Consider the following 16,754-nt stretch of genomic DNA (forward strand, 5'->3'; position numbering starts at 1 on the left):
AATTCAAGTTATTGACTGATTATTTTGCGCAAACTCTGTGAACTGCGCAAACTAGACCATCACACACGTCGATTGGGTGGGTGTAATAATTATTTTTTCACAGTCGATTCATCGAGCTTCAGCAATCCCTCTGGTAACAAATTTTAAATAAAAAAAAAAATTCTAAATTTCTTTAATAAATCATCCATTAAAATCAATTATTAAAAATTAATTTATAAAAATAATAAACAAGTAGTATAATCTTCAATTTAAAAAAAAAAAATAATAAAATATCCAAGAATTTCTTTCAGTGTAATTTATTTATAAGAAAAAAAAAATTTAATAAAAAATAATATTAATCGATTCATCGAAATTTTGCGATTGTTAAAAATTGTCGAAGCTAAATGTTATAAAAAAATTTATCAATAACCAGGAGAGACAATCCAGTCAGTGATTCATTATTTCTGTTTAGAAAATATCCACGAAATAAGGGTGGAAGGATCAGGCATCCTGAGCCAAAAAAAAACCCCATTATCACTAAAAATTAATTCATCATAACGACATGTAAGTACACCAATTAATAATACTTGTTTCTAATTAAAAAATTTATTTAATTTATATAAATTACTAACAACTAAGTGTTTGTTTTTATCAAACAAAAAAAAATCATTAAATTAGTATTTTTTTAAAAAAAATCATTCAGCTAAAAAAAGTTTTTGACTGGTCTTTAAGTTGCACCCTTGTAGATGAATGAAAAACGAAAAAAAAAAAAAAGAAAAAATGGCTTCTAAGTCAACCCTCCGCATTGCCATCCCTTAAATAAAAAAAATCAACAAAAATAGTTGAAATTATTTTGATAATTTTAGTGGTTTTTAAATTTATTTTTACATTTTTTTTTTTTAATTTTTGTCAATGGAGGGAAATGGTGTTATTCAAAGACGCAGTATATCGATTCATTGATGCACCTACTTTCAAACGAATGACGAAATAATACTCCCACAAAAAAAAAAAAATATAACAAAAAAAAAATCATGAAATTGAAGGTTTTTTTTTTAGTTTGAATTTTTTTTTTTTCAAATTTAATAATTTATTGCAAATAATTGACTGGTATACCTCAAGATGCTTGAAATAATAATGTCATTGATTTTGCCAAAAGTGACGACAATGTAAAGTAGCAAAAAAAAAAAAAAAATAGACAAACTTTTAAACAAAAAAAAAAAAAAAGTATATTTATTTTTTCGAAACATTTTTCTTTTACGAACCACCCTGATCAATATTTCAGTTCGATTATTTCATTGCGCAACATTAAAAATAATAAATAATCAAAAAAAAAATAAAAAATATTTCATCAAAATTAATAGAGTAATAATTACTACAATAATATTATTGTTAATATTTATTTTTATTTTGTTTTTTAATTTTATTGGAGTTACATGACGTTTGACCTTTTGGTGATTGACACCCCATGCATGTTTGACCTTCGTTAATTTCAATTAATTATTTATTTTAAATAATACTTTAATTGTTTATAATAATTACAAAATAACCATACATAAACAATTATTATCATAATTTTAATTTATTTCATTGTAAAAGGGAAAATAAACAAATTTATTAATTTTATTTGTTATTTTTCTTTAGTGCGCTTTTTGTAGCTGAATAGAAGCTGTTATAATAAATAATAATATATGAATTTTTTGGATTTTAATTAGGGCCTCTGAAGGTGGTTTAGCACCAGATGCCGGTGGTGCTGGTGATGGTATTGTTGGGGGTCCTAGGACACCTCAACAAATTGCTTCACAAAAAAGATTGCAACAGACGCAGGCGCAAGTTGATGAGGTTGTCGACATTATGAAAACTAATGTCGAAAAAGTACTTGAACGTGATCAAAAATTATCGGAACTTGATGATCGAGCTGGTAAATATATTTATAAATAAATAATTTTAATTAATTAATAATAAATTAATAAAAAAAAAAAATATTTTTATATTTAAAATTTAAATAATGAACAAGTTTTAGAATAGTAATTAAAAATTTAATTTACATCAGTAAAATAATTTAATGTAAAACAAATTACAGTTTAATAATTAGTGTAATTAAAAAATTTATTAATTACAGATGCACTTCAGCAAGGAGCATCACAATTTGAACAACAAGCAGGAAAATTAAAAAGGAAATTTTGGCTGCAAAATTTAAAGGTATACTTTTTTAAAAATATTTAATTAATTGTTAATTAAATATTTTATTGGCTCTTTTAATTTACAGATGATGATTATTATGGGTGTCATTGCGCTTATCATACTAGCCATCATTGTTGGTAAGTAGAAAAAATTTTATTATCAAAAAAAAAAGAACTGAATTTTGTTTATTTTTCTTAAAAAAATATCAACATTATTTAAATAAAATTTAACACTTAAAATATCGTTATTATTTAGTACATAAATGTACACTCAGGTTCCATTAAATAAATTTCGATTTAATTAAATAAATTTCGATTTCATTAAATGAATTTCGATTAAATCAATTTCTATAGAAATCCAAATCGTAAAAATAAAAAATCCACAAATAAATTTCTCAACAACACTTGATAATAATTAAAAATAGCTATTAACAATAAACAATCTATTAAAAATATAAAAAGTTATTATTAACTTTTAAAAAATATTTTTTTCATCTATAGGGAACTTCATATAGACGCACTGAAAGATGGAAGACTTTTGTGCGTGTGAGTCAGGTAGAATAACGTTTGAAAAAAAAAAGTTTTAAAAAAAGTTGTTTGATTGTATTTTCAAAATTACTACACAATAACACTTACATTAAAAAATTAATAAACATTAACATAAATACATTAGTTAATAAAAAAAGATAATTTTTAAAAGTTAAAAATAAAATACAACATTTTAAACATACATAAACAATAACGGGATAATTATTGCGTTGTGCTATTGTCGTAGGAAAGTGTTTACCCTAAAAATCCGGATGTATATATTGTCTATATTTTTTTTCTTTGCCTATCTATCGCTGTCGTCCTTAAATTTCTATTAAATGTTACGTTGAATTAACAAAAAAAATTAATACTAAATAAAAAATCTAGGGGTTGCTATAACTGTCTGTTTGCTGGTGTATTTTTATTTTTTTTTTTTGTCGACAGTATATAAAATAAACTATTCAAAATCAATTCTTAAAATTGACATAATCGTATACCTGTAAAATTATGTAATTGTTATGTGTCTGTCTGTTTGTTTATTTTTTTTAAATGTGTAAAGGTAATTTCATTTATGAAGCTGATCCCAGGCAATCAAGGAACATTTTTTTTATTCATTAATTTGTCATCAATTAAAATTTTAATAGTAGAATATATTATACAATATTTACACAATTGTTTTATGATAAACAAGAAGAACAATGGTAAGATGAATTCGTCACTGCACCTAGTTTAATATCTTCACAATAATTATTGTCATGAAAAAGGAAAAAAAAAATTAATTTTACTTTTTTTTTTTTTTTTTTTTATTTCGTAGAAAATAAATATAAATAATTAATTTAAATTAACAAAAAATATATAATTAGCATGAATATTATTTAATGAATAATTGAGATTAATTTTTTTTATAATAAAAAAAATTAATTAACACTTTTATAAATTTTTTTTAAATTCATAAAATTAAAGAAACACTTTCATTCAAATCTGGGACGGTTTTCATTTAATTTTTTTTCTATGCATGAAAATATTTGACTAAATTCACGTGATTTTTATCCTTTTTTTTTTTATTTTTTTAATTTTTTTTTTAATTTAAGGGATGTTACAGGGTAATGCGTAGATGAATTCTGCGCATATCGAGTGACCTATTTTTTGTCTAGTTTGCTGCTAACCCAGTTGCATGTGATTGGTCTTAAAATTATTATTATTGAACTGCTTGAATGTGTTAATAAATGCATGATATTAATTATAAAATCAAACTAAAAATAATACTTATAAATAATTTTAAAAAACACAGCTTTAGATAATTAAAAAACACTTAATTTTTATCGAAAATTATAATAATAAATTATTGCTAAGATTATACAAATTTAAAATATGAAAAAATGTATTTTAAATTATTTATTTGACTTGTTTTTTGATTGGTTTGAATCATAGCATGTATAAATTAATTAAAATATATTTTTTGCATGATAAAAATATTTGTTTTTCATTGATTACGTATATATTTATTAAATATACATTTGAAAAACAAATTACATTATCATTACATATATTTCATTTAATTATTTTCAGCACAATTCAACGGTGGACAGGACCCGCCAAACTAAATTTCGTTAAAACAATAATTTACCAAATGAAAATAATAAAAAAAATATTAAATTAACAAGATGATATTTAACAATAAAAAAATTTATTAATTGGGGTAAAAAAATATATATATATTGTGTATAAAAAATTCAAATAATTTAACAGATTGATAAAATAGATTCAAAATAATCAGATGAAAATTAAATAACATTTTTTAATCAATTTTTAAAAGGACTGTCATGTTTTTTAAAAAAAAAAATTATATAAATTTTATGTCAAGAATATGTCAGTTGTTCTTTTCAAAATTTATTAACAAAAATTTAAAAAAAAAATTAAGGGTTTAATTTAAAATTAAGCCTGATCAATGATCATAGTTTAAAATTATAAAAAAAAAAATATTTTTTGAGGTATAATATGAAAATGAGAAAAATTTAAAAAAATAAAATATAAAATTTTACAATAATTAAAAAGAAATAATTAAATTAACAATAATAATTGTCGTTTTATCGTCAAAAATTTATCAGTGTGATTCTTTAAAATCATCTTCTTAATGGAAAAATTAAAATTAAACAATTTTTTTTTTTTTATTGATAAATTATAATACATCTGTCCGTTAATTGTTAGTTAAAAAAACAACTGAAATAATTATTTAAATAATGAGTAATACAGCTTGAAAAAAAAAAAAAAAAAATATGTGTAAATAATCGTAATAACAATTGACATTTTATTTTTAAAAAATTGAATAACAAAATTTTTATTAAAGCCATTATAATAAACACATATCCACAACGCACATTTTTTTTTTAATTATAATTTTTTAAATAGAATAATCAAGAGTTAAATAAATTAAATAATTAAAATCAATTTATTGAATTTCGCGTTGATAAATTAATTGAAAAAATAAAAAATAGAAAAAATTTTTTTTGCGCCCGCTGTGTGTCTTCATAATACTCAAATAGAAAAAATTATTTAAAAAAAAGTCTATCCACGCGTTTTCGTGATGTAAATAACATTATCTCCTCGTTCATAAAAAAAAAAAGTAAATAAATTTTATTGAATGAATTTTAAACGTGTTCCTAGTTTTAGGTATAAAAAAACGAAATGATAAATAATATTGATATAAAATCTTTGATAAATGTTAATCAATATTTATGATTAAATTGTGTCTAATGAATTAACCGCAAACATATTGAACATCGCGGATAAATTGTTTAGTTAATTTTAATTTTAAAAATAAATAAATAATGAAATTTAAAAAATTGCTTGAAATAAATAGGAATAATTTTAAAAAATATCTACCGATGTTATAAAATATATTACCAATGTTAATAAATAATTATTAATGGTAATTATTAAAAAAAAAAAAAAAGAGAAAAACATACACACACACGCATACACCAATGATAATAAATAAAAAAGAAAAAAAAAAATAGAAAAATATATTGTCTAGAGTTTTTTGAGGATTGAGTTTTTGAAAAAAAAAAAAAACAGGAAAATAATTGATTTGATAATTTGGATTGATGATGGATGCTGGATTAGGTCAATTAAAATATTTTTAAAAATTAGCTATAAATCAAGGTAAGAAATTTGATTAAAAGCATGCTAAAATTTTTAAATAAAATTATTAAAATTTCTTACTATTTTTGCATGATAAATCAATAAATTTTTTCACAGCCATTTTTTCACAATATTTTATTAACACCACTGCAATGAATATTTAAAATTAATATATTCAATATTAAAATTTCAACGAATTCATCTCGTTCTGTAAATAAAATTTGCATTTTTATTTTATAGAATTGTATGGCTGCAATTTACATCTTCTTATTAAAAAAAAAAAAAGAAACATTAAATAAAAAAATAAAGAAACTATTCTTTTCATTGAATGTTTAATTATTTTGACAGACACATAACAAAAAAATAATTAAATAATTAAAACTACATTTTTATTCTGTTTTTTTTTCAACTAATTATTTTTTTTAAATTAATTTATATAAACCATTAAATAATATATCTATTTTCTGTAAATAAAATTCAGAAAAATGAAAATTTCTAAATCATATTTAATTGTTTTTTTAATACTAATAATTAAAAAAATATTTTTCATTAATTGTTTAATAATTATTACAGGTAAATTTATGCCAGATAATCCACCTCCTCAAGGACCATACATGTATGGTCCACCACAAGGAATGATGATACCCCAACAACCAGCACCAGCAGCAGCAGCACCAGCTGGTAGCGCTCAACAAACAGCACCAGCAGCATTTGTTGGCTCAATTAATCAAGGAATTTTACGCAGTGTTATGTAAAATAAACAAACAATATGAAAATTTAATTTTCAACAATAAAAAAAACACAAAAAATATCATCATCTTTTGCCTTGTTTAATAAATAAAAAAAAAAATAATAATAGATAATGATAAATGCAACAAAAACCAAGGAAAAAGAACAACAATAAACAAAAAAAAAAATTAACAACAAGATTTATTTATTACAAATTAATAAAAATAATTAAAAATTAAATTTTCGTTCAATTTTAAAAACAAAAATATAATAATTATATTTAAAAAAAAAATCATAATTATTATGATTATGTAAATGATGCATATGTAAATTAGATAATTATATTGTGTGCTCAGTACCCGGTCAACAATGCACTTGTTTAATGCCCGTTAGAAAATTATAAATTAATTTTAAAAAATTATAAAATAAAAAACAATTATTTAAAGAAATAAATATGTATGGTAATAATAATATATAAGCATTCTACTAATCTGTGCTAATTAAACATACAATATCATGAAAATAAAAAAAAAAAAAACAATTGATAATTCGTGTTGTAAATAAATAATTTAAATATTATCGTAATGATAAAATTTAAAGTTTTTTGAATGATGAAAAGTATTAAATACGAAAGTTATTTATTATCTGAAAAGTTAATATTAAATGTGTTTTATTATCATTAATAATTATTCGTACATTTTAACATTGTATTTAATTAACAAAAAGTAAAATTTTAAATTTTCAATTTTCCTTTTTTCAAATACTTAACTAAAAAAATAATATATTATTGTCTTGTTTTTAATTGAATATTTAATTATTTTATTTTAATTGTTTAATTTTCAATTTATGTAAAATGTAAAGTAATTAAAGCTTCATACTTAACTAAAAAAATAATATACATATTGTCTTGTTTTAAATAATTATTTAATTATGATTTTTTTTAATTGTTTTATCTTTTTAAATTTATTTAAAAATTTGGAGGATCTATTTTTTCAGGAAAATTTTATAAAAATTGAAAATTTGACGCGGAGAAAAATAATTAAACATAGGATTTATTTTTTTTCAGCAATAAATAATTATTGGATCATGATGAAATTTTTTTTGAGAGTAGTTGAATCTTTTATCTATTTATCCTAAAAATTTCAAAAATATCTATCGGTCCGTTTTTTCAGGAGAATTTTTATAAAAATTGAAAATTTGATAGCAGGAGAAAAATAATTAAACATACGATTTATTTTTTTTCAGCAATAAATAATCATTGGATCATGATGAAATTTTTTTTGAGTATAGTTGGATCCAGTATCAATTTATCCTAAAAATTTGAGAAATATCTATCGGTCCGTTTTTTCAGGAGAATTTTTATAAAAATTGCAAATTTGAGAGCAGAGAAAAAAAAAAAGAATTAATAGCAAATAAAAATACGAGAGAGGGGGAGAGACAACAACCAATTAAATATCCAAAAAACCAATTACAATCCTTCTTTTTAACAATAGAAAAAAAAATATATATTTTTAAAATAATTTTTTCTATTTTTAATTCACCTCTCAAAAATTAACCGCGTTTTTTTTTTTTAAATTTACCATTTTCTACTTTACCATCATTACCAGTTTTTCATTTAAAATGGCTACCGGAAATAGATGTATATATATTTTATTGACTTGCGCATAAATAAAATTTCTCGACATAAAAAAAAAAAAATTGTTCAGTTGGTTTGTCGAGCTACGATCGAATATTTGTGATCGTTTCTGTTCACTTGGCCATGATGTTGAGTGCCGTTTCAAAGTGCCTCAGGGCCGTCAAACCTACTATTTTACAAAATGAAGTTGCCAAAGTATCTGGAGCATTGTCCGTAAACAGTAAGTCAATTATTTAATTACTTAATAATTATATTGTTTAACTGGAATCATAATAATCACACCGGAACTAACCGGGTCCATCACTACTCTCTCCCTCTCTCTCTCCCTTTTTTCTAATTTTTTTATTAACAATTATGACATTTTTATCATCAAACCAACTCAACCCAACAAATAATTTAACAATTATTTTGCTCAATATGACATAATTACAATTACAATATTTTTTAAATTTTATTTATTTTTTTTTCGATTTTTTAATGTTATATAAGTTCTAACAAATGGATGTTCCATCATGGCGCAACATGGCGGCCTCTTCGGGTCAATCCCAAAAAGCTTGACATTTTTTTTTTCCAACATTTATAAGTTATCTCAATTGTAATTAATTATTAACAATAACTATTTATTATTATTGTTATTGTTAATGGCTTATTTTAAACATTATCAAAACATGAATTTATAAAAAAAATTTGGAGCAGCCATGTTATTATTTTAGCCTAGGATTAATTAATGATTTATCAAGTTTTAAAATTCATGGAAATATGTGGATAATGTGGCTGATGATTATGGTGATCATGGAGCATCAATGTGGGTCTTTAATTTTTAATGACAATTTGAATTATTTGTTGATTATATATTAATGTGTCAGGGCAAGTTTTTTAATCGAATTATGTAACAGCATTGATGCAGCTCTCCATTACACAACTTGGTTTTAAACATAAAGAAAATCATCATTAATTGTTAATAATATTAATTGTTATTATTTATCTTAAATTGTTTATTGTAAAATAATATTACTTAACTTGATGATTGTTTATTTTATTTAATTGTTTTTTTTTGTTTTATTTATTTATTTATTTGTTGTTGTTTTTTAGAACGTGAATATGCTGCAGCTAAAACTCAAGCAAAAGCTGGTACAGCACAAGGACGTGTTGTTGCTGTTATTGGTGCTGTTGTTGATGTACAATTTGATGATGCATTACCACCAATTTTAAATGCTCTTGAAGTACAAAATCGTTCACCAAAACTTATTCTTGAAGTTGCTCAACATCTTGGTGAAAATACTGTTCGTACAATTGCTATGGATGGTACTGAAGGTATTGTACGTGGACAACCAGTATCTGATTCTGGTTTTCCAATAAGAATTCCAGTTGGTGCTGAAACATTAGGACGTATTATTAATGTTATTGGTGAACCAATTGATGAACGTGGTCCAGTTGAAACTGATAAACGTGCACCAATTCATGCTGATGCACCAGAATTTGTTGAAATGTCTGTTGAACAAGAAATTCTTGTAACTGGTATTAAAGTTGTTGATCTTTTAGCTCCATATGCAAAGGGAGGAAAAATTGGTAAGTTAATTGTTTTAATTAATTTTTTTTTTTTTTGCTAAACAAATTGTATAATATATTTATTTTAATTTTGATTAGGTCTCTTTGGTGGTGCTGGAGTCGGTAAAACTGTATTAATTATGGAACTTATCAATAATATTGCTAAAGCCCATGGTGGTTATTCAGTATTTGCTGGTGTTGGTGAACGTACACGTGAGGGTAATGATCTTTATCATGAGATGATTGAAACTGGTGTTATTTCATTGAAAGATAAAACATCAAAAGTAGCACTTGTATATGGTCAAATGAATGAACCACCTGGTGCACGTGCTCGTGTTGCTTTAACTGGTTTAACTGTTGCTGAATATTTCCGTGATGTTGAAGGACAAGATGTATTGCTCTTTATTGACAATATTTTCAGATTTACACAAGCTGGTTCAGAGGTATCAGCTTTGTTAGGTCGTATTCCATCAGCTGTAGGTTATCAGCCAACATTAGCAACTGACATGGGTACCATGCAGGAAAGAATTACAACAACTAAAAAAGGATCAATTACATCAGTACAAGCTATTTATGTACCAGCTGATGATTTAACTGATCCAGCTCCAGCAACAACATTTGCCCATTTGGATGCAACAACTGTACTTTCACGTGCTATTGCTGAATTGGGTATTTATCCAGCTGTCGATCCACTTGATTCAACATCACGTATTATGGATCCAAATATTATTGGTAAAGATCACTACAAAATTGCTCGTGATGTACAAAAAATTCTTCAAGATTATAAATCACTTCAAGATATTATTGCCATCTTGGGTATGGATGAATTGTCAGAAGAAGATAAAATAACTGTTGCACGTGCAAGAAAAATTCAAAGATTCTTGTCACAGCCATTCCAGGTAATTTTTAATTTTAATCAATCAATTATTTATATTTTAAAGGAACAATTTTTTAAATTTTATTATTTTTTTTATTGTTAAAAGGTCGCTGAAGTCTTCACTGGTCATCCTGGTAAACTTGTTCCACTTGCTGAAACAGTAAAAGGTTTCCAAAAAATTCTTGCTGGTGAATTAGATCATCTTCCTGAGGTTGCATTCTACATGGTTGGACCAATTGAAGAGGTCGTTGCCAAGGCAGAAACACTCGCTAAATCATAAGTTCATTTTTAAAATATAACAAATCCTCTTGTCAAGAGAATTTTAAATTTTCAAATAACGTAAAAAAAGAAAAAATTGGTAAATAAAAAACAACATAAACAAATAAAAAAATTAAAATAATTATAATCACATACATAACCCATCAGTCGAATTAATCTTCCAACAAGTTTAAATGTTTTTTTTTTTTTTCGAAATTTGTTGAAAGATTACTTTGACGTTGATCTATCTATGCAGTAAATTCATTAGACATTTTTTTTTTTTTAATCTGCATTGTCAGGGGGAATCGTTAACGTCGTAATGTATTCATGACAATTACGAAATCGTATTGTATATTAGTAAAAAAAAAAAAAAACAAATCGAAAAAAGAAAAGGAAAAAAAATATAAAAATTAAAAAAAAAAGTATAAACATTAGTTATTTATTTATTAAAAGTTTTTATTATAACATTAATTATCATGTTATTATCAAAGTATTATCAAATATTTAATTTTTATTATAAAAAAATAATGACACTTAATTATTGATTAATTAATAATATTTAAATACTTTTCTTTTTTTTTTTTTCATCACTTGAACAAGTAATCCATGAAGGAATTTAACAACACAAAAACGTTAATAATACTATTTAATCTTGAACAGAGTATTTTTTTTTTTTTTTTAAGAAAGTTATTTTAAAAGTCAATAGTTGGCTCAGTGATATTGTAGTGTTGAATCAATTGTTCCCATTGTTCATAATTAATGCTAATCATATTTTGAATGTTGACGTTAATTCCTTTATTTTCTGCTTCTTCTTTTTCTCTGTTTGATGTTGGCATAACACAAAGATCAGCTTCACCTTCAACTGGAAAAATAATTTATTTAGATACAGTTTATAAGTAGGATAATAATTATAATGATATTTAATTACCACGAAGCATACGTAGACGTCCATCACGAACAAGAAAAGCTGTGTGTAAAATATTTTCAATTGTTTTACCAAAATCATGTGGATTAAGAACCAATTTAAAATAATTCATTGGTTGTTTACCAGTATCATTATAAATCATTCTTATTTTTTTAGCAAGTTGTGTAACTGTTTGTTCAACAGTAGTATCTTCTTTTTCAAGTACTGTTACTGTATCAGGTTTTTTTAATGTTACTTTAGCTTCTTTTTCACGATTTAAACGACGTTGAGCAACAGCTGTTTCATTTCTACGTGTTGCTTCTGGTTTAGCAACTGGATTTATGCTACTTAAAAGCATTGATACTTGTGGTGTATTTTTAAATAAACAAAGAATATTTGGTTCAAGAAGTTTCCAATTTGGCTCATCATGTGGTTCATCAGCAAGACCAATAGCAAAAGATATCTGAACAAAAAATAAATTTTAATCATGTTTATCATAAATTTATTATTTTAAAATTAATACTTACTATTTTTTTGACAAAATCAGATCTTTTGTATTGACTCATTTCTTTGGACATTGAATTCATACAGCTTTGAATGATATTTGATGATAATGTCATCACTTCAGAATCAATCAAAACTTGATCTGAATTTTCAACTGTAAAATAAAATTTAACAATAATTAATTCATCAAGCTAATTAAAAATATAAATAACATACTTCTTTCTTCAGTCGCAGCATTTTCCCAATCATGATGAATTTCATCAACCCTCTCAACCATTTCAGTCAAATTATCAAGAGCTTCTGGATCAGCATGATGTTCTATAACGCGATAAGCACCTTTGTAAATAAAAAATCATTAAGTATTATTTAATTCAATTAATTTATAATTTAACATACGTAAATCTGTTGCTTTATTTAATGCATCTCGAAGTGCTGCTTTACGATCAACAGGAGATGCATAAAAACTTCGTCGTTCACGATTTGCCATTGGTGGTGTTGATAATATTGCAGACATTTTTTTTATTATTTTATTAAACACAATAATCAATGACAATTTAATGTTAAAATGATAAAATAAATTAAAACAAAATACGAGTGAACAGGCTCAGACAGGATCACAAAGTAAAATGTGAAAAGTTGTTGTTGTGTGTGCTTTGTGTGGTTGGTTGGTTCAAATTCTTCAAGAAAAAAAAAAAAAAACACGCACGACGATTTTAAGGCAGCGCTTTCATGTAACTTCAATATTTTTTTGTTGTTGATTTATCTGAAAATTAAATTAAAAAATTATTCAATATTTATTCATTATTAATTATTTTTTAATATAAAAATAATTGATATTTAATTATTGTAAATATCATAAAAATATTAAATTATCCAGAGTTGATTTTTTTTGCGTCGAAACTCTGAATTTCGATTGGTTCAAATTGACCACCACCACCGCCATTATCATTACCAAAATTATTAATTTATAAAAAAAAAAAAATAACAGTGTTCAAAGTACAATTTTCTATTGTAAATTAATTATTTACTAATATCAAAATGTTTTAAATAAATCAAAGATATTAAATTAATTTTTTTTTTACTATTTTTTTCTTTATCAATAACTGACACAAACAAAATGTCGTTGGCCTGAAAATTATTTACAACTGTTTGCAACTGTTTTTTCTCATCAGCTGTGATGAATTTCATAACCAAACACACGTAAAAAAAAAACATAAATAAATAATAATAATAAATCTGTCATTATTTGACAGCCAACTCCTTAAATTAATGTTTATTAATTTAATTAACCAAAGAAAATTTTATAGAAGCTAATTTATAATGGATGAAAATTCTCCAAAGGTAATTAAATATAAATAATAAATATTTACAACAAATAAACAAGTGTTTATATTATTTTTTTAAGGATGATCAGAGTAATCATAATGATGATTCATACTCTGAGACAGATGAAATTGAGCCAAAGTTAAAATATGTTAGAATGCAAAATAACATAAAAGATATATTGGAAAATGATGCTGCAAGTTGTATTGCTGTTCATTCAAAGGTAATAAAAATAAATTGCATAAATAAAAAATAAGTATAAACAAGTGTAAATAATATAAAAAATCATTACAGTTTCTTTGTTTGGGTACACACTGGGGTAGAATACATGTACTTGATCATCAAGGAAATAAAATACAATCAAAAACTCTTCAAGGTCATACAGTTGCTGTTAATCAAATATCAATTGATCAAAAAGGTGATTGTATTGCATCATGTTCAGATGATGGTAAAATATTTATATGTGGTCTTTATACATCAGATAATAATCATAATATACCACTTGGTCGTTTGGTTAAAAGTATTGCAATTGATCCAAGTTATTCATTAAATGGTGGTAATAAAAGATTTATAACTGGTGATGATAAATTAGTATTATATGAAAAATCATTATTTTCAAGAATTAAATTAACAATATTATGTGAAGCTGAAGGTGGTGTTAGATCAGTTGCTTGGATGGGACAATTTGTTGCATGGGCATCTGATACTGGTGTACGTGTTTATGATTTAAATGCAAAATGTTCATTGGGTTTATTAAAATGGTCAAAAAGTCAATCAGCTTTACCAGAACATTATCGTTGTAATTTACGTTGGAATAATGAACGTATATTATTAATTGGTTGGATTGATACTGTTAGAATATGTCAAATACGTAAAAGATCAATACAAGAAATGATTAATCGTGATTTACCAGAATATATTGTTGATCCAATATCAACATTTCAAGTTGATTTTTATATATCTGGTATTGCACCACTTGATAAACAATTAGTTATTCTTGGTTGTCCAAAAGAACTTGATGATGATGGAAAAAGTCAAAGACCAACATTACATATTGTTGAACCAAAATATCAAGATTTTATAACAATATGTGCAAATTATCTTAGTTTAAGAGGATATAAAGAATACAGTTGTAATGATTATAATCTTGATTGTTTAACTGATGAAAATCGTTTTTTTATTGTTAGTCCAAAAGATATTGTTATTGCTAGTTTATATGATATTGATGATCGTATTGAATGGTTATTATCACATGGTAAATTTGAATTAGCACTTGAAGCTGTTACAATAAATGATGGTAAAGATTGTAAAAAATATAATTTAATAAATGTTGGAAGAGTTTATCTTGATTATTTATTAACAACTAAAAATTATAATGATGCTGGTAAGCTATGTTTAAAAGTACTTGGTAGAGATAAAAAATTATGGGAAGATGAAGTATATAAATTTGCAAGAGTACATCAATTACGTTCAATATCATCATATTTACCACGTGGTGAAATAACACTTGATCCATTAATATATGAAATGGTATTATTTGAATATTTAAAAATGGATCCAAATGGTTTTTTACAATTAGTTAAAGAATGGTCACCAAAATTATATACTGTTGCTGCTGTTGTTAATGGTGTACTTGAACATTTATTAAATCATATACAATATAAAAATGTTTTACTTGAAGCATTAGCAATATTATATAGTCATGATGGTAAATATGATAAATCATTAGCAATGTATTTAAAATTACGACATAAAGATGTATTTCAATTAATACAAAAACATCAACTTTATCAATCTGTTTATGATATGATTGAAGGACTAATGGATTTAGATGCTGATAGAGCTATACAATTTTTTTTAGATAAAGACAGAGTACCATCTGATATTGTTGTTAAAAAATTACAAAATAATCATCGTTATTTGTATCTTTATTTAGATGCACTTGATAAAAAAGATACTAAAGAATTAAAAGGTAAATATCATGGTTTACTTGTTAGATTATATGCTGATTATTCTCGAGATAAATTATTACCATTATTAAGAAGATCAGATAATTATCCAATTCAACAAGCACTTGATATATGTAGTCAAAAAAAATTTTATCCAGAAATGGTTTATTTACTTGGTAGAATTGGTAATACATCTGAGGCACTTGGACTTATGACTAGAGAACTTAATGATATGGAATCAGCTATTGAATTTTGTCAAGAACATGATGATGAAGAATTATGGAATGATCTTATTAATTATTCATTAAATAATTCAGAAAATATTACATTTTTATTACAAAAAATTGGTACATATGTTGATCCAAGATTAATGGTACAAAGAATTGAACCAACAATGAAAATACCTGGACTTAAAAAAGCACTTGTTAAAATGATGTGTGATTATAATCTTCAAGTTGATGTACAAAAAGGATGTAAAACAATATTATCAAATGATTATTTTAATTTACATGAAAAACTTGTTAGATCACATCAAAAAGGTATATTAATTGATGATGATCAAATGTGTGGAGCATGTCATCGTAAAGTTATTGTTAGAGATCCAAGAAATCTAGTCGTTTTTTATTGTAAACATTTATTTCATAAAGAGTGTCTACCTGATATTGAACAAGTAATTTAAATTTTTTTTTCTATTTAATTCAACAAAATACATAAAACAAATTATTAATTTATTTAATTTTTTTTTTCCAGGAAAATTGTGGAATATGTAATCCACAAAAAGAAAAAACAACACTAGGAAAATGATCTCATCAATTATGAATTTTTTTAAATTTTTGACAATAACAAAAAAAGAAGCCATTATTAATTTTTTTTTCTTGGAAAAAACAAATGTAAATAATTTATTTTTTTTTTTTTTCTATTTCATATTTTAATACTTTATACGTAAATTTATAGAAAGACAAATTAATTAACCAGTGTAATTTACAGTTTATTAGCTCTTTTATTAATTGAACAGAAAAAAAAATTATTAATTTTATTTTTTAAATAATTTTTTTATGAATTATATTTTTGATTAATTTTATTATTCAAGTGTGATATAAATAAACAATGTAAATAATCATCGTTATATAATAATATTAATTTTTATCATGTGCAACAATAAAATGTTTATATAAATTGAAAAAAAAAAAAAATCATT

The 16,754-nt window shown here is 23.6% G+C and overlaps 4 protein-coding genes across 7 annotated transcripts; 3 read left to right on the top strand and 1 right to left on the bottom strand.

Annotated features, from left to right (window-relative positions):
* The first annotated feature begins 7 nt into the window (after positions 1 to 7).
* LOC122849785 (vesicle-associated membrane protein 2-like) lies at positions 8 to 7,451 on the top strand. The gene is made up of 6 exons (XM_044148605.1): positions 8 to 133; positions 452 to 543; positions 1,692 to 1,897; positions 2,099 to 2,178; positions 2,246 to 2,297; positions 6,402 to 7,451. Coding segments are annotated over exons 2-6 (522 nt in total). The 5' UTR covers positions 8 to 133; positions 452 to 541; the 3' UTR covers positions 6,584 to 7,451.
* A 779-nt stretch (positions 7,452 to 8,230) lies between these two features.
* LOC122849759 (ATP synthase subunit beta, mitochondrial) lies at positions 8,231 to 11,310 on the top strand. The gene is made up of 4 exons (XM_044148568.1): positions 8,231 to 8,413; positions 9,286 to 9,762; positions 9,841 to 10,640; positions 10,725 to 11,310. The coding sequence occupies exons 1-4, from the start codon at positions 8,317 to 8,319 to the stop codon at positions 10,896 to 10,898; spliced, it is 1,548 nt and encodes a 515-aa protein (XP_044004503.1). The 5' UTR covers positions 8,231 to 8,316; the 3' UTR covers positions 10,899 to 11,310.
* On the bottom strand, positions 11,296 to 13,478 carry LOC122849774 (non-structural maintenance of chromosomes element 4 homolog A). Of its 4 annotated transcripts, none has more exons than XM_044148591.1 (6): positions 13,393 to 13,454; positions 12,681 to 13,047; positions 12,501 to 12,602; positions 12,308 to 12,438; positions 11,805 to 12,243; positions 11,296 to 11,738 (listed from the first exon to the last, which is right to left on the bottom strand). In XM_044148591.1, exons 2-6 carry the CDS (start codon positions 12,796 to 12,798, stop codon positions 11,569 to 11,571), a joined length of 960 nt encoding a protein of 319 aa, XP_044004526.1. In that variant the 5' UTR covers positions 12,799 to 13,047; positions 13,393 to 13,454; the 3' UTR covers positions 11,296 to 11,568. The 4 variants fall into 4 exon arrangements, with proteins under 4 accessions (XP_044004526.1, XP_044004525.1, XP_044004523.1 ...); XM_044148590.1 differs by having other exon boundaries at positions 11,303 to 11,738; positions 13,367 to 13,478; XM_044148588.1 differs by having other exon boundaries at positions 11,418 to 11,738; positions 12,501 to 12,620; positions 13,367 to 13,478.
* A 31-nt stretch (positions 13,479 to 13,509) lies between these two features.
* Positions 13,510 to 16,749, top strand: LOC122849750 (vacuolar protein sorting-associated protein 41 homolog). Its single transcript, XM_044148559.1, has 4 exons — positions 13,510 to 13,625; positions 13,690 to 13,830; positions 13,902 to 16,226; positions 16,307 to 16,749. Exons 1-4 carry the CDS (start codon positions 13,605 to 13,607, stop codon positions 16,358 to 16,360), a joined length of 2,541 nt encoding a protein of 846 aa, XP_044004494.1. The 5' UTR covers positions 13,510 to 13,604; the 3' UTR covers positions 16,361 to 16,749.
* Positions 16,750 to 16,754: the final 5 nt, after the last annotated feature.

Source organism: Aphidius gifuensis, linkage group LG2 (assembly GCF_014905175.1).
Source record: "Aphidius gifuensis isolate YNYX2018 linkage group LG2, ASM1490517v1, whole genome shotgun sequence".
NCBI classification, from domain to species: Eukaryota; Metazoa; Arthropoda; class Insecta; order Hymenoptera; family Braconidae; genus Aphidius; species Aphidius gifuensis.

Excerpts from the sequence above, each read along its gene's own strand:
- LOC122849785 (XM_044148605.1), top strand. Across the intron at positions 1,898-2,098 it reads GGAACTTGATGATCGAGCTG|ATGCACTTCAGCAAGGAGCA; the intron begins GTAAATATATTT and ends TATTAATTACAG. Across the intron at positions 2,298-6,401 it reads CATACTAGCCATCATTGTTG|GTAAATTTATGCCAGATAAT; the intron begins GTAAGTAGAAAA and ends TAATTATTACAG.
- LOC122849759 (XM_044148568.1), top strand. The coding sequence starts at position 8,317 with ATGATGTTGAGTGCCGTTTCAAAGTGCCTCAGGGCCGTCAAACCTACT. Across the intron at positions 8,414-9,285 it reads TGGAGCATTGTCCGTAAACA|AACGTGAATATGCTGCAGCT; the intron begins GTAAGTCAATTA and ends GTTGTTTTTTAG. Across the intron at positions 9,763-9,840 it reads TGCAAAGGGAGGAAAAATTG|GTCTCTTTGGTGGTGCTGGA; the intron begins GTAAGTTAATTG and ends AATTTTGATTAG.
- LOC122849774 (XM_044148588.1), bottom strand. The coding sequence starts at position 12,798 with ATGTCTGCAATATTATCAACACCACCAATGGCAAATCGTGAACGACGA. Across the intron at positions 12,621-12,680 it reads AAATAAAGCAACAGATTTAC|GTGCTTATCGCGTTATAGAA; the intron begins GTATGTTAAATT and ends TTATTTACAAAG. Across the intron at positions 12,439-12,500 it reads TGCTGCGACTGAAGAAAGAA|TTGAAAATTCAGATCAAGTT; the intron begins GTATGTTATTTA and ends TTTATTTTACAG.
- LOC122849750 (XM_044148559.1), top strand. The coding sequence starts at position 13,605 with ATGGATGAAAATTCTCCAAAG. Across the intron at positions 13,831-13,901 it reads GTATTGCTGTTCATTCAAAG|TTTCTTTGTTTGGGTACACA; the intron begins GTAATAAAAATA and ends AAATCATTACAG. Across the intron at positions 16,227-16,306 it reads GTCTACCTGATATTGAACAA|GAAAATTGTGGAATATGTAA; the intron begins GTAATTTAAATT and ends TTTTTTTTCCAG.